Consider the following 15,813-nt stretch of genomic DNA (forward strand, 5'->3'; position numbering starts at 1 on the left):
ACCCATCATTGTCAATCAAAGTCCATAGCTCACATCACGGGTCACTCTGTGTTGTGTATTCGATGGATTTTGGCCAATGTATAATGATGCTGGAGTCCCGTCCCGGCTGAGTCCAGGTTCCTGAGGGATGGACGGCGTCGGCGCAATGAGGGAAATGAATGGGACGTGAGACTTGGGTTGGTGTTAGCAAGTCCAACTTTACTGTGCACAAGTGTCGTTTTTATATTTTTCAGGATTAGTACAGAAATAGCTCTACAAATATTCTCAGAGAGATAAGGAAGTAAAAAATGAGCACAAGAATATTTATTAGCATTCTATTCTATAGAGCATAAGGTTAATGGTAGTCTTCTCCGCAGTTAACTAGTGTTTGTTGTCTCTAAGCTAAAAGAGATAGGTACCTAGACATCTGTTGTAATTCATGGTAAAGTTAAATCAAAGAGAGAAGGTCCAGGCCTCCGGACAGGACAGCATTCCGTCTGTTTACATCCTGGTGTAGCCATCCCTGCCTCCCTCAATCATTTACGCCATTAGTGTAGATGGTTAATGGCAACTCCAGGGTATCTTATCCCCAGGGCTATTTGTGTTCTCAGCAGGTAGTTAAACATCTTTAAATTCCCACGTCCCTTAGGGGCTGAAAGCATTCCTTTGTCTTTTAGGAGAAAACTTCCATAACATTTTAACAGAAAGCAGAAGGTCAAGCATAATATATAGATACTTCCTGATCATCCAATTAACCAGCAAACTTGAAAGGACGATGCATATATATTTAGACAAAGAACTGGAGGAAGAAGGAAACATTAACCAGATGGAGGCTACAAACCTAATTCGACATCTTATCTGGGCAGGATTGCTTTCTGCTTGTCTCAAAAGGGACTGTGTGTTCCTCCATTAATTAACTGCATCAAACGAAATTAGCTCTCAGAAAAATATCTTGAAAGTTACCTGCAGGTGGTCACATTCTCTTACTATATTTAATTCTCCCGGGAGGTAGTGCCTCCCAAGCAGCCACCCAAAGGAGTGAAAACTGGAGGTTAAGAAAGGAAAAGGAATGAAGGGCAATTAGAAGCAGCACAGGTTTCAGAACTATGTGAGGGGCTGGCCAGTTATTCTTCATCAAGGGGCGACCCTGCACCCCTCGGCGTTAATCGGCTGGACCCTGTCAAACAGCCGATCAAATGATGCAGCCACGGCTCCCAGCATAATGACATGTATTTACCCCTATATCAGACAGATTAGCTTCACTGCCCTAAAAATCCCCTGTGCTCCAGCAACACTTTTAACATGGCTTAATTTCTGGTACAGCTACATCACTTCCTTACACCGTTATTCTTCTCTTTCAGAATTTTCCTGGCTATGTAAGTTTCTTTTTCTATATGAGCTTTGGAATCAGATGATTTGAGATGATGTTAAATTTATAAATTAACTTAGAGAGATCTGACAGATCTATGATGCTGAGTCTTCCACAGAACATTGTGAAAGGTTTGAAGACTGTATCAATTACAACAAGGCGTACAATCTCTCCTGTCAGTTTCTTCCAGACTTGGAGCTGGAGGATCATTACCATCTCCAGCTATCTGAACAACAGCCAACCTGAGGTAACTCATTTAGTCACAAACCGCTTAGGAAGCCTTCCTTGATTAACCCTGTCTGTTGTCATTTCCCCCTCCTTTCCATTCCTAGGCATTTCTGCTGTGGCATTTCTGTGACTCTTAACATTTGCTACTTGACAGTCCAGTGTGCCTGACACTCAACTGCCAGGTACTGAGGTACCTTTGCCCTGGGTGACTTCCGTCAAACACCCAGGACACCTTGTCCCATTCCACTGCCACGCAGGGGTCATTCATCTCCCTACCTCTACTGCGTGAACAGGGACTGCACTGGGAGTGGCCCTGCAGCTTCGCAATCCCCTTGATGGCGCCTTAAACAGTCCCAACACTGAAGAGAACACCTTGTGCACACAGAACTAGAAGAGGCTTCCTATAACCACGTCACACAGGAAAGACGTTGGCTGTGCAGAGGAAAGGAGACTGAAGAGTCTTCCTGCTTCTCCCTGCTGATGTCCTTGCAGAAAAGAGGCTAAGCAGAGACCCGGGGGAACCTCAGGATCCCCTTGCAGAGACGGTGGAGCAGGGACTGAGGAGTGAGGACAATCCCGTAGAGGAGGAGGAACATAAGAGGAAATTCACAGGTACGGCCAATGTGGGTGGGGGTGGGCCGTCAGTTCACTCATTCAACAAAGATTGTGAAGTAGTTAGGATGTTAACTTGGTGTTGCCAGATGTGAATTAGAACCATTTGCTTATCTTTAAGAAATCACTAAAGTTTAAGCCCAGAGATGCAGAAGAATTGACAGAGTAGGTGAAAAACCACCCCTGACCTATGAGAGATAAATTAAATAAATTCCCAATACAGTCAAAGTGGGCTCTTCCTGACGCGAATCCACACTGTGCAGGGTAATGAGACATGGAATCTCTTCTCATATTTTTTATGACAGTCAAGTGCTTTCCCCACCTATTCCTTTCTTAGTTCAAGCAGAAATATAATTCTTCAGAGTTTCCAAGCTGAAATTCTGATCTTGCTGATCCAGGGCATTTTTTTTAGGTTGTGATGATTGGATGGAAGGCGTCTTATTGGCATTCAGTGCGTGAGGGTCATGGATACCAGACATCTTACCAAATTCAGAACAGTCCCACAAATGGGTCTCACACCTGGATGACTATTCAAAGTCCTATTTAACTTCCATATAGGTGAAAAAACTGTTCATAAATATCTAAACCTTAGAACTTAACTCCATTTCACAAATAAATACAATGGTTCTCTTTGCAGTTTTCATGTACATCGAATTTCCAGGATAGCTGTCACCTTATCATCCAAGAGAACACTGTACTTTGTTTTCTTTGGAAATCTGCTAAGCGCTGCTCACAATCACTGAAACTCCTGCCACTAAGGCAACATACCCACCCAGATCAGTGAGCATGGGCAGCTTTGGCATTGACAGTGCAAGTAACTGAGAAATCATTTCTTTATATTTAAAGGTCATACTCAAACACTGACATATAGAAATGTGAATACCTATTACTTTATTATAAACTACTTTTATTTGTTCTTAATATTGTAGTTAGAGCATTGAAATTAAGTATGGAAGCAGGTTTTAAACATCTACGAATATCACTTCAGGAGAGTAGAAGGGATATTACAAAATATTTACCTATAAAAAGGGAAAATGGAGTGAGACAGGGTGAGGTCCAGAGTTCCACATGGTGAATTCAGATTTCTGAAACAAACTAAATTAACTTTTGCTTACCTTTTTCAAGGGAACTTTGAAAGCAAGGATCGAGTCCCAGACATCCATTGTCCAACTGCGAGATAGTCTTTCCACCTATTAACACACTTTTTGTGAGCCACATTTGACGTTAGACTGTCTCCTTGTGTAGAATGAGGCTCCCTGAGAACGGAATTCACAGCCCACACAGTGGGTCCCCTCTGCTCTGCTTGGCATCTTGCTGCTCCCCTTCTTCAACCCCACCTAGTAACCACCTGTACTCCCCTTTTTCCTTCTTTCCCATCTTCAAAACAGATACAAGGCAACAAAACAGAGCAAACGTCTCCACAAACAAGGCCTAAGACACAGATGGCCAGCCCTTCTGTATCCCTCATAAGCCAGTGCAGTCCTGAATGCTAAGAAGTCATCAGTACACACTTGTCGACGGCATGTTTGTCACTGACTTGAGATTTCAAACAAGAAAGACATGGAATGAAAACTGAAGTCCCACTCCCACAGGTCCTTATGTGATTCTTCCAGATATTTTCCAAGTGCTTACATTTACTCATTGTATATTTTATATAAATATTTCTTTGTACCTATATGCATATCCTCTATTTCATACAAAAGCATCATACTCTACATATTCTACAATCTGTCTTGGACACTGAACTTTCCAGTCAATTTATTCATACATCCATTCTTTTTTTTTTTTTTTTGAGGAAGATTAGCCCTAAGCTAACATTTGCTACCAATCCTCCTCTTTGTTGATGAAGAGTGGCCCTGAGCTAACATCCGTGCCCATATTCCTCTATTTTATATGTGGGACCTGCCACAGCACAGCTTGAGAAGCAGTGCCTAGGTCCACACCTGGGATCCAAACGGGCAAACCCTGGGCTGCCGAGGTAGATTTTGTGAACTTTGCTGTGCCACCGGGCTGGAACCCATTGTATTCTTTTTAACGCTTGCATAGTATTCCATTGACTATAATTACCATAATTTATATAATGAGTCCAATATTGATGGACTTTTAGTTGTTTTCATTTTTTTTTTGCCCTCTGATACAGACAGACTGCAATGTGAACATCCTCGTGCATGAATACAGCTACTGTTAAATTTCTAGAAGTAGAACTGCTGGAAAGAAGGATATACAAACTAAAAATTTTGAAAAGTACTCTCTAATTACCCTCCAAAAACATTCTAACCATCTACACTCCCACTTAGAGTGAAACTTTTATTGGATTCCTAGCCTGTGCCAGGTATCATGCTAAAGGGTGATGGTATGTATATTTAGAAAATTCCAAAAAATGACTGAGAGCGGTAAGAGTGGAGCTCAAGGCTAAGATTTACACACAATATCAGGCACAGGGAGCTGTCCCTGTTAGAAAAACTCTGAATTCAGCTACAAGTGGAACAGCAAAGGACAGCATGTCCTACCATATGACTGAAGGCAGAAGGGACACTAAATTTCAGATTAACCTGTAAATAATTGTAACAGCAAATGATTTTTACTTTTTACTTTCTAATTTCTGAAAATACCTTAGAAACACTGTTAATAATCTTCACAACCATTTGAGAGCTAGGTAAATGGAGGGTGAGAGTTCTGGAATAAAGGAATGAATGAACAGGTAAAAAGACCACACTCTTTAACATTTCTAACACAGTCATAGTCTAACAAAGTCCAAATCCCCCAGCATTTACAATTCAGAAATCTTCTGCATAACTAAAAATGGGTCAATATTAGTAAGTTGCTATTTGAAAAAAGAACAACGTAAGTTAGCACAGCAGAGTTAGCAAACTTACAGCGTGGCACATTCAAGTTTGGTGCTACATCATAAAATATTCCTTTGGAATCTATGAAAAATAATACACGATAGGCATGCACTGGCCTAAAAGTACATAGGGCACAGATATCTACAGACATGACTACACAGAATGTGACATAAATCACTCAGAATCTAGAAAGGCTATATGGGTCTTGCACTTCCAATTTGCTAAATGACACAAGCTGGGGTGGGAACATCTCAGTTGACACAAGAAAATCTAGACTTAAGCATGACAGAGTTTCCAGAAAGTACGGGAATGAGCAAAGTGTAGGCCTTCAGAGATGTGAATCCAACCTAAAGAAAAGAAGGCCTTAACAGGTATGTAGGATGCTGGAATGGAAAATATAGGAGAAAGGAATACTTGGAGCACGAAACAGCTAAGCAGTTGACACTAACAAAATTGCCAGTACCTGGTAGGGCCCGAGGGAACATGGAGGAGTTTGAGGGATGCCAGTCCTTAATTGAATCAAAAAGGGACAATGGGGAGAGTAAAGAGGAGCCTCAGGGGTAGATGGACAGGGTGTGTTACACGAAGACAAGTCTCAGTTATCCTCATGGGTACGAAACGCATGAAGTGGGTCTGTGGGACAAGACAGTACCCTAACTATAAAAAAAAGTTTTCCTGTGAGCCTAGGGCTTGATGCTAAGTTCCAAAGCATTGGATTCTATCTTGTGGGGTGCTTCCTGATACACTTAATATTCTTTTACAGGTAACATGATGCTTAGGCTGCATGCTAAGAATACATGGCTGGAACTATAGAGAGAAAGTGGTTATAGAGGCTGGGAACCAGAAAAGGCCCAAGTGAGGGTTTGCCTAAACAGACTGGAAGTGGAAAGTGAATATATTCATGTGTAAACATTCTACTGCTACGAGAATTTGTCTTACCACAGCTCCCCCAATCTTACGCTACCCACCCTAACCTGCATTAGCTCCGGATTCCCCTCATTTCCACATGACATAGAGAAGAGAGAGACTGGTCTCACTTGTGAATATGTTGTTAGCCTCACGTTACATCCTCATATCATGGAAGTAGGCTAACTGAGGTACGAAGCTGAGAGGCAAAACCCTTCGAAGATTTCATGAGCTCAAGCTATAGCTCTACACTGCAACACCCTTCACAATTTCTCCTCGGGTAAGCACCCCACGCCATCACTCATAACACTAACATTTCTTAACAGGAAAAATATTCCTATAAATGAAATGTGTGTCTTTGGAGGTCCCATCTAGCAGGTATCTACTCGTGGAATCCTGGCATCTTGGATCACACACCTCCTAAACACTCACACTAGAATAGTCCCCAGATAGGTCCACTTAGGCATCCAAAATGCTTACAACCATGGAAAATGACTAGATCCACAGATTTCCTCCCCAAATCAGCTGACTCCACATACAAATCAGCAGCAACTCAGCCCTCGCCCACTGTCTCCCAGTCACCAGAGTGGTTAGAGAGAAGAGTACTAAGCAGGGGCACAAAAGCAGAGGCTCCCAGGCCAGCCGGGTGCACTGCAGACATCTGCTCCTTAGGCGTGAGGGCACCGTGCAACTCACCACAATGCTTCTCACAGACCCCTCGTAAGTTTCTCCACAGAACCCTTCAGGTCAAGTTAGTTCGTGACGCTTCCAAATGAAGAATCAGCAGGAGAACAGCATGTCATCTGTCTTCCAACGCTGGATCCTTAAAAACACAACCAGGAGAAACACGGAGAAAGACCCAGAGCATTTGAAAACAACCCATATTCTACACAATTACCAATGAATAACATAAATCATGTAATATCACACAAAACAAAGTGACAGAAAGTGATTTAAGATTATTCTCTTTAGTGGACAGAAACTGCGGCTGTTGCAGGACTACCCAGCAAACTGAAAAGCTATATACTGAATTTTCTGTTCTCTTAATACAAATGAGGGCAAAATGTGTCCACCTGTTTCTCAAGGCCAAAAAATCCACAGACAGCTGTTTTCCTGTCCCTTTCACCTTGCCTCTTCCCTATTCTCCACGAATGTCCTCCTCTTTCTCTCACTATTCTCCTCTGCATGTTGCTCGGCCTTGCACACAACCATGGCCGACAGAGAACCCTAGAGGCCCAATGTTCTACAGTGGCTGTTTCCAAGAGGGAGGAGGCTACAGCAACTGCCACACTGGATACACTCAGAGGAGAAGGAAAGGGGAGGACCCCGAATGCCTCTCATGTATAAAAGCGCGGGATGGCAGGAGGCCTGTGTGGCCCAAGGAGCCAGAGGGAGCAAATTATGGGCAAAAGAATTGCAACTCAAGGCTGGAAGAGAAGAGCTCTGCCCTCAGCTGTGTCCCTGGCTCTCTGGCATCTGCTTCTAATGGGCAGACGCCATTTTCAGAAGCATCAGGCACTGGAAAGAAGACCTCTGCTGCTGGGATTGAAAGGAAGTAACACCCAGGAGGGGGAGATGCAAGGGCGAGGCTGGTCCCAGAAACAAGGCCTATAATGCAGACAAAAGAAAAGGGGAGCAGCAGAGAGATGCAAGTCCAACCCGGCCCAGCCCAGTCCAAGGAAGGTAGGATTCAAGGAGAAGAAACTCAAAGAGAAGAGCCTTGAACCACATCATTCCCCACAAGGGGCACTCAACAAACCTCACCCTACGCTTTCACCAAGTTAGAGAAGGAGCTGCCAATCCTTTCCTTTGCTCCTTAAAACCTGCAGTAAGTTCACCGTTAGATCACCCAGTAGGATTTCAGAACAACGGTAATAGGTCAACCTAGATGTCCTTTTCCTTCCTCTCTAAGGATATTAACTAACTGTACATGTAATTACTAATGTACCATATATGTTATAAAGTATAATTCATAGAATACAAAGAACTATGAGTTACTTACATTAATGAACATCTATAAGGAACCTTGAGAGGATTCCCTAACATAAGAGCCTGGGGAAGAGAGACTAGCACATGTGGCTCCTAGGATGTCACCTCCCCAGAGCTCAGCCATGCAGGTGCTGCTGTAGCTCTCCCCCGACTCCCTCCACCCAATCCCATCTTCTTGTGGGGAATCTGGCCGCCCTATTGGCTGTCTCGTACCTTTGAACTGCCTGCTCTGTGACATCATTCTCCCCCTAGACCTACTGCCACCTGCTAGAATCTTGGGGTTTCCATGGAGTTGTCTGTAAATAAATTTGGATCATCGCAAGCGACCAGTGTGACCAGTGACCTTCATACTGGACACACCGCTCTTTGACGGCAGCCACTCAGACTTCCTCTGGTATCGTCTCCTCATCTCTTGGATCTGCGGTTGATGCTTCCTCTTCTTTTCTCACCATGTCAGGCAAGGAAACTAACTTTTTAAGTGTTCCGTTATGTATTTTTGCCCCTAAATTTGGGAGTAGATTCTAATGTAGCAGAGAATAATGGGAGGAAAGTATTGAAGTAAACCTGGGGACCTAATTTAAGTTTTGACTTTGACATTTATGAGCTGTAGGACTTTGGACAAGTCGTTGACTCTCTCACAAACTCTGTTTTCTCTCATCTCTCACATCAGGATATTACAACTGTGGTTCCTTCTGCTCCTTTGCTTTTCTCATATTGAATCTTAAAGGGCACCCAGGTAGAAATGAAATCAGAGACTTCTTGAGGGTGTTTCCACAGAAACAGAGAGAAATCTAGGTGATGCAGGAAGTTAGCAGTATATCCCCAAAGGTTTCATCTGTAATGGTCTCCCTCCACTGAAATTTCAACCGTAGTATTTTAAATTTAGTGCTGTTCAAAAGGCAATATGCCCATGTTTGGAGTTATCTACCTAAGTGAGGTGAAAAAAAAAAAAAGTAGGAAGAGACAATGGAGAGTACTGGGCTATAGGGGGACTAGTCTTCAAAGGTCAGGAAGTTGAGGATTGTTTTCATCAGCACAGGCCAACAGGAACCTAGAGGGCTGAGAAAATAGAAGAATGAGGAGGAGAGCGAGGAGGAGCTCTCCAGGAAAAAGAGGTGGTTTGGCATGACATGCTGAAGGAACCAAAGATTTTCAATTGCAGCAGGAAGAGCACAGAGTGAAACGTGCTCAGAGCAGGGCGAAGCACAGTTGACTTCAGCAAACGCTCACATTCATAGCCGAGGAAGGCCAGTGAGGCAGAACAGGGCATCGCCAGGCAAAGCAGCTTCTCAGACTCAGACTCGCTTCTTTGCTTTTTTCTCTTGCCTCTCTGAACGCGGACGGCACCTGAGAGTTTGAATATAAACATTTCAGAGATCTTTTAGAAATGACACTTCCTATAATCCAGAAATTGATAAAGTGCTTATCCAGACGGCTGGAGGCAACAGAATTTCTAGTGCTTTATTTCATTCTCATTTTTCTTTTAAGATTTTATTTTTTTCCTTTTTCTCCCCAAAGCCCCCCAGTACATAGTTGTATATTCTTCATTGTGGGTCCTTCTAGTTGTGGCATGTGGGATGCTGCCTGAGCGGGGTTTCATGAGCAGTGTGATGTCCGCGCCCAGGATTCCAACCAACGAAACACTGGCCCGCCTGCAGCGGAGCGCGCGAACTTAACCACTCGGCCACGGGGCCAGCCCCTTCATTCTCATTTTTTAACTATGTAGAGGTTTTGCCCATTAAAAATAAAACATAAGTTTCTAACAAATAATATCCTCTAACTTGAATCAGAAGGATTAATTCCTGTGTGTGATACGTAGGTTCCAAGTCAAGGCTGCTTTTCATCTTTATAAACATTTTCTTCCTGACATAGAGCGCGCACTGAGAAACGGCCACCATCTCTTTCTAGATCTAAGCTGCCCGAGAAGAAAAAGCAAAACTCAAGTGCCCCATCTCTGACTCCACATTTATCTCAGACAATTTTGTGGCATCCTTCCGGTTTTCCTACATTAAATTTTTAAAAGTTGGATTCTAGCGATGACGGTGGTTTCAGTCTTTGGGGATGACACCTTCCTAGATCTTGAAGGTGATAATAATTGAGGTTTTAGGATAAATAGAAAAACCTTCCTGATACCTTTTAAGTACTCTCTTCTGCTTCTATGTGGATATACTAATTGAAGTATGGATTTGTAGGCTTACTAGCCGTTCCTTGCGGCTCATGGTCAGAGAAATAAGAACGAGCACAACAACGGAATTCCTTTACACTTAGGATGTTGCTCTCTGCTTTGTACCAGTTTTCACTGAAATATCTGTCTGCTTATGTTGTGGCCAGCTATACATTCACATTGATAGCATTTTGATGCCTTTTAGGCCACTTTTACTGATCTACTCTGTCTGCACGTACTGGCTAGGAATTCATTCAAAATCACCTTCTTCTCGGGCTGGTTTTGGTAAATAGTATTCACTACAATGGAGCCGGCAATATTCACTTTCATGACAAAGCGTATATGATACAGAACTATCAGTAAACTGATTCTGCTTTGTTGCTTGCTGCATACCGCAGCTTTTATGAATATCTATATGGTTCTTTTTACTTCCTTGATAAATGTTTTCCATGATTTTTCACAGAACTTATCATATCTTCCTCCAGATAACAGATATGTCCTATATGAATTCATGTATGAATTACTATTATTGTTGTTGCTCTTGTTATTGTAACTACAGATGAGTAACCTGAAGCTCAGGGAGATTAAATTACTGTTTTCTTTCAAAAAGCACTTCTTGGGATGCACACCCTCAGGCAATCATGTGGAGGTAGGATCAGAAACCAGGCTTGAAGAGGGTAAGAGTGACCCTTTACACCTACCACCCGGACTGACTACTGGGTGAACTCTAGGGAACAGCACGTGAACAGTACGAGCAAACAGACGCTGAAGAGACAGTGGTAACAGCTGCACTGTTTTCTAAGGGACCAAGAAAACACCTTATTAGGAGGTCTCCTTCTCCCGGGTTCTGGTAGTGGAACAGTCAGAGCAGAGTCCTGGCAAGAAGTCAGGAGACTTAGGCTCTGTGACCTGGTGATGATGCTGCCATAATGGGAGAATCGGACCACTCCAGCTGACCTCTCTGAGCCTCAGTTTCCTCACTCGTACCAGGAGAATGTCAGAACAGAGCATCTCTGAGGACGTTCTAGTTTCAGGTGCTTCAATGCTAGCAAAGAGTAGACGAGTCAGGACTAGGGGAGGCTGAAGGGAAGGATGGGCAGGGAGAAGGGGGCTTCCAGCCTAGAGAACAAGGTGTGACCCACACCACTTGGGGCTTCTGCACATCTCTGCCCCATCTGGGAGCACAGGCAGTTACACAGAAAGGAACAAACTCCTCCCGCCCTTACAACCACCATAAAGCCGTGGGTGTTTGCTGTCTCAGTGAGCACTGGGATGAGAGGCTTCCTCATGCAGCAACCTTGAGATGATGCTGCTCCTCAGACATTGTCAGAGTTGATCAGTCTCACTGAGTTTTTCTTCACCCTCTTGTTCCCTACAGAAAATTTCCAGAATCCATCCTTACTTGGAACTCCAAACTCCCTGCAGCTCTCTCTTCCTGTGGTGAGCGATGCAGCTTCCCTAGCAGGAAGTGTCTGCAATTTCTCCAGAGTCTCTGCTCCAGCCGTCAGTTCAGGATGGCTACTGCCATCAGCCTCGGGCACCTCTTCCCAGCCACTCATGGGCAGCGCCTACCTTTACCAACATTCTAGCACAACCACGCTGTCTGGAGTGACTGGCCAGAGCCAGAGCTCCACCTCAGCTGCTTCCTATCCGGGTCTCTTTGAGTGGGGTGTCCCAGGAAGCACTGCACAGGAGTCCTCTTCACTCGGAGACTGCACTCTGACTGTCACTGGCCACGACACAGCGGTTTCTTCCATGTATATGGCAGCACAGTATGACAGAACTTCAGGTGCCAATAACCCGGTCCCACTGTATCCATCTCTTTCCACCAGCCTTGTTCAGGGAACACCATCTCGGGTTCCAAATCAGGGACACAGCCTGTCACTTCCCTACCAGGAAGGAAGCCAGGTGTACTACTGTGGTCACGGCACACTGGGGCCTCTGCTGTCTGGAGAACTTGGCCCCTGCCTGCAGTCCTACGGCTCTGTGTCCTACACAGGAGCCGGGGCCTCTGCTCCTCAACCAGAAATGGTGTTGGTACTAAAGGAGATTCAGCCCACACATGGCCTTCCACCAGCCTCCACCTCTGGGGTCTACTACGCTGCGTCTGCTCCAGCCATCCCACAAACCAGATTTCAAGGTGAGTACAAACAGCAAGAAGGCAGAGAAAGGAGGTCTGCATCCAAAATCAGGGTCAAATCTGCAGCCGGGAAGCGGTGAGGCCACAGACAGGTAGAACTGAAGTCCTGAGACATGAGTGAACACTACCCTCGCTCAGTGCTCCCCATTTCAGACTCGACATAAGAACACCTCATACAGGGGGGCAGGGGGGACACTGTAATGCTCATCTATGCTACATGGCTGAGAACCCCAAGAGCACACCAAGGGACCCCATATCTCTCACTACCCCAGCTGCTAAGTGCCCTACTCCACCACATACAAATGGACTCCCTCTGCCGATTTACGGGGTTAGTCTCCTGGGAAGGCCTGTCAGAACTATCACTATGATAGAGACACGCAAACTTTCCCTCACTTTGTTCACTCATACCAGGAATAAGCCCTTCTGTCCCGAGACGCTGTCAAAATTCAGCAGGCTAGGAATCTGTCCTTGCTCATATATTCCATCGGAAAGAGCTCCGCTCCCTCTCCTCGTCCACAGTGTGACGTGTTCTCATTCTCCCGGGAAAATGGACAGCATCAAAAAGACTCTATAGGAGAATGTTAGGACTTGTGAAATGTCTCATAGTATAAAACTCTCTTTTACTTTTTATTGCTCCTATGACAACCCTATGAAATAGAAAGAAAGCCAAGGGACAATGACATCCAATGATCACCAGTAAGAACCAGAACACTCGCCTCTTAGCTCCTAGCACAGGGCACTGTCCATGATCCTTAAGAGCCAGGAGAAACGCCTTGCCCATCGGGGGAAGGGACGTGGTTGCCGCACTGGTATCTAGGGGGGAACATCTCACCCACCGAGGACTCACTTCATCCTTGCTTCCTTTGTAGTGGTGGAAACGTCCCTGGGGATGGAGACTTCCCTGGGGCTGCAACCGCCAAGCCAGAAAATTTACCTACAGCAAGCTCCAGAATTCCCCAAATCCTGCAGTAGCAGAAATACCCAGATGCTGCAGAGTGACCCACCAGCTGAGCTTGGGGACATGTCACTGACAGCTCCAGACAAGACGTCTAACAGTGACCTCCTGGCACCGTCTCCAAATCCAAAGAACTGGGATGAGTTTAACACCAAACTTGCAAAGCCCCTGGATCCCGACCAGATCCCAATACAAAACCAAGAGCCTCTACTACAGCCTTTAGAAATTCCTGATATTCTCCAGCTCCTGGCCTGCATCGATCCCCTCGGACCAGAGGACCACCCTGCTTCCGAAAACGCTGATGTGGGAAAGAGTAGCCTGAGTCTTGAGGGCCAAGGGACACTGGAAAACGGGACCGAGGCTAGCGGTGGCTTTGCAGACATCGCTACACTGATGGAGGATGGTCACCTTCCCCAACTATTCGACCCCTTGAAAGACCTTGATCAACCCCAAGGCCCCGAGCTGATCCAAGCCAAAGACACAGGAGCCATCGAGTCCATCCAGCTGCAGCAAAAGATAAGTGGCAGAAAGGCTGCCTCCGAGTACACCAGGAAGAACAAACATCAGGCCTCTGAGCCTCTCGATGGTGCTCCCAAGGCCAAAATCCAGCCAAAGGACCCGGAGTGCCTGTCAGGGGGAGACAGGGCTCCTGAGAACGAGGCCGAGCACTCCAACAGCAAACCTCAGAAAGCTGCACCCAGCAGGATCAGTACAACTAAGAGCCATGGGCAGGAAAGGACCAAGAGGACCAGAGGAAACAACCCCAAGAAAGCTGGAGAGAGTCGGCAGTCAGGGACTGAAGTCAGGGTGGAAGAGAAGCCAATGATGCCCAAGATGAAGCGGAGGAAGAATCAGCCCGAGCTGAGCCAAGAAACCTTTAAGCGGCCTCGAACCAGCCTCGGCCAGCACATGTTGGAGTCGGTGCAGGTGTTTCATGCTCTGGGGAGGAAGAGTGAGAAGAACACCGGGCCCTCTTCCTCCCGGGCCCTGGGAACCTCCAGCAACCCCAAACACCCCCAGCCCTGCCCAGCTATCAAACCGTGGCTGGATAAACCACTGGAGGGTCAGTGTCCTGAGGAAACTCAAGTCAAAGCCCAGAAAGCAGAGAGCAGTGCTGAAAAGGAGTGTCCACCTCCATCCCGGGACGAGCTGCCACCTCCTGGGAAGGTCAGGTTGGTACCTTTGCCTTTTCTGTCCGTGGACAAGCCTCCAGCTCGACCTGTTCCTCGGAAGCCACAGGCTCTGGCCTCACATCGGCCTGCTGTGGCAGACCCTGCCCGGCCTGCTTCCACCAACTCAGCCCAACCAACTGCAGTCAATTCCACCCACCCAGCTCCTGCATCTTTGACAGGTCCTGCCAGACCAGCTCGGCCAATTACCACCAACCCCACTCGACCAGGTTGGACCAACCCCACCCGGCCTAGCGTCCCTCAGTGTCCTGCTTCAAGGCCTGCACCTTACACAACAGCGTCTTGCACTTCTCTCCAGCAGGAGCCCGTTGCCACTGCTGTGCCCATGCTCCAGGCCCCGCCCAAGCCTCCCGCCCAGTATCTACTGGAGGATTTCAGCAAGCAACCAATTCCATGGAGGAAACCCGACATTCCAGGGCCAGTGATGTCGGAGCCCATCACACAGGAACAGAGGCCAGAGCGGGAGGCCATGAAGAGGCAGGCTCAACAGGAGCGTGAGAAGGCTGCCAAGTACACCTCTCGGGGGAAAGTGCAGTTTTTCACTGAGAGGGAAAAAGAAATGGAAATTTCTCGATACTACGGCTACGCGATATAAGGCTGCTAGGGCTCTTGGTGCCCCTTTGGGGACCAGTTGTTTTTCCAGAGATAGATAGATAGATAGATAGATTTCTCTTATTCGTTTTGATATATTTAAAAACTTAGTAAGACAGTAAATAAAGTACTAGAATGAATAGACGAGGAATAAAGAAGCCTTCTGTGTTTGGAAATGCTGTTAACTGTGTTTTTTCTGTGATGGGGGTGGGAGGGAACCCAATTCTTCAGGAGAAAAAAAAAGTGAAGTTGGACAGGAGAATGAGGGAAAAGGGAGACGAACTGACGAAAGAGGCCATAATTGGGTGCAGGGCTGGGGAGGCCCAAAGGGGAGAGATTTGAGGGGTTTAGAAAAAGAAGCAGGAGTCGTGAATGACAGAAGTCAGAAGCAGGGCCTGAGGGGAGCGTTAAAAGAGTAAAATTGGAATAGAGTTGAAGACGGCAGCCGATGAGTCTAGGTTGACCAGGAGAAATGTAAAAAGTCTCTCAGGGAGGCTGGTCTTATGGCTCACGACCACCACATCGGTGTTTTGGAAAACAAGAGATTCAGGACACCTTCCAAAAGGCTTGGGTCACTTCATCCATGGATGACTACGGCTGGGGACGGTCAGTATAAATCAAAGGGGAATCTACGGGATGAAGGGCCAGGGCTGAGTTTCCTTGGGGGCAGCTGATAACAGGAGCCTCCCCATGGGAGCTGCTGCAGCAGGACAGGGCAGGCAGAGAAATTTCCTCAACTTCTGTGCACCAGGCCCACGAGCCCACTACTTCAGTTTAACCTTTGCAACCACACGCAAGGCCAGGGTCACTGAGCCGCTTTACTACTGACGTTCCGCAGTGGGCT

At 46.1% G+C, this 15,813-nt stretch overlaps 2 protein-coding genes and 1 long non-coding RNA gene across 17 annotated transcripts in view; 1 reads left to right on the forward strand and 2 right to left on the reverse strand.

Moving 5' to 3' along the window:
- MTHFD2 (methylenetetrahydrofolate dehydrogenase (NADP+ dependent) 2, methenyltetrahydrofolate cyclohydrolase) overlaps positions 1-15,813 on the reverse strand; it is an 86,732-nt gene that overhangs the window by 39,119 nt on the left and 31,800 nt on the right. For 2 of the 15 annotated variants that reach the window (XM_070235297.1, XM_070235295.1), the window contains 2 exons: positions 9,160-9,276; positions 6,637-6,763 (listed from right to left, as the gene is read on the reverse strand). The exons of 11 other annotated variants lie outside the window; for them this stretch is intronic. The gene's annotated coding sequence lies outside the window, so the exon portion shown is untranslated. The remainder of the gene's footprint in view (positions 1-6,636; positions 6,764-9,159; positions 9,277-15,813) is intronic. 2 more of the 15 variants (XM_070235294.1, XM_070235298.1) reach the window with 1 other exon arrangement.
- On the reverse strand, positions 178-3,436 carry LOC111768059 (uncharacterized). Its single transcript, XR_002800056.2, has 2 exons — positions 3,304-3,436; positions 178-3,207 (listed from the first exon to the last, which is right to left on the reverse strand). It is a non-coding gene; the product is annotated as an uncharacterized lncRNA (long non-coding RNA).
- LOC100069252 (uncharacterized protein C2orf78-like) lies at positions 9,411-15,145 on the forward strand. The gene is made up of 2 exons (XM_070235286.1): positions 9,411-12,233; positions 13,103-15,145. The coding sequence occupies exons 1-2, from the start codon at positions 11,651-11,653 to the stop codon at positions 14,971-14,973; spliced, it is 2,454 nt and encodes an 817-aa protein (XP_070091387.1). The 5' UTR covers positions 9,411-11,650; the 3' UTR covers positions 14,974-15,145.

Source organism: Equus caballus, chromosome 15 (genome assembly GCF_041296265.1).
Source record: "Equus caballus isolate H_3958 breed thoroughbred chromosome 15, TB-T2T, whole genome shotgun sequence".
In the NCBI taxonomy this organism is placed as follows: domain Eukaryota; kingdom Metazoa; phylum Chordata; class Mammalia; order Perissodactyla; family Equidae; genus Equus; species Equus caballus.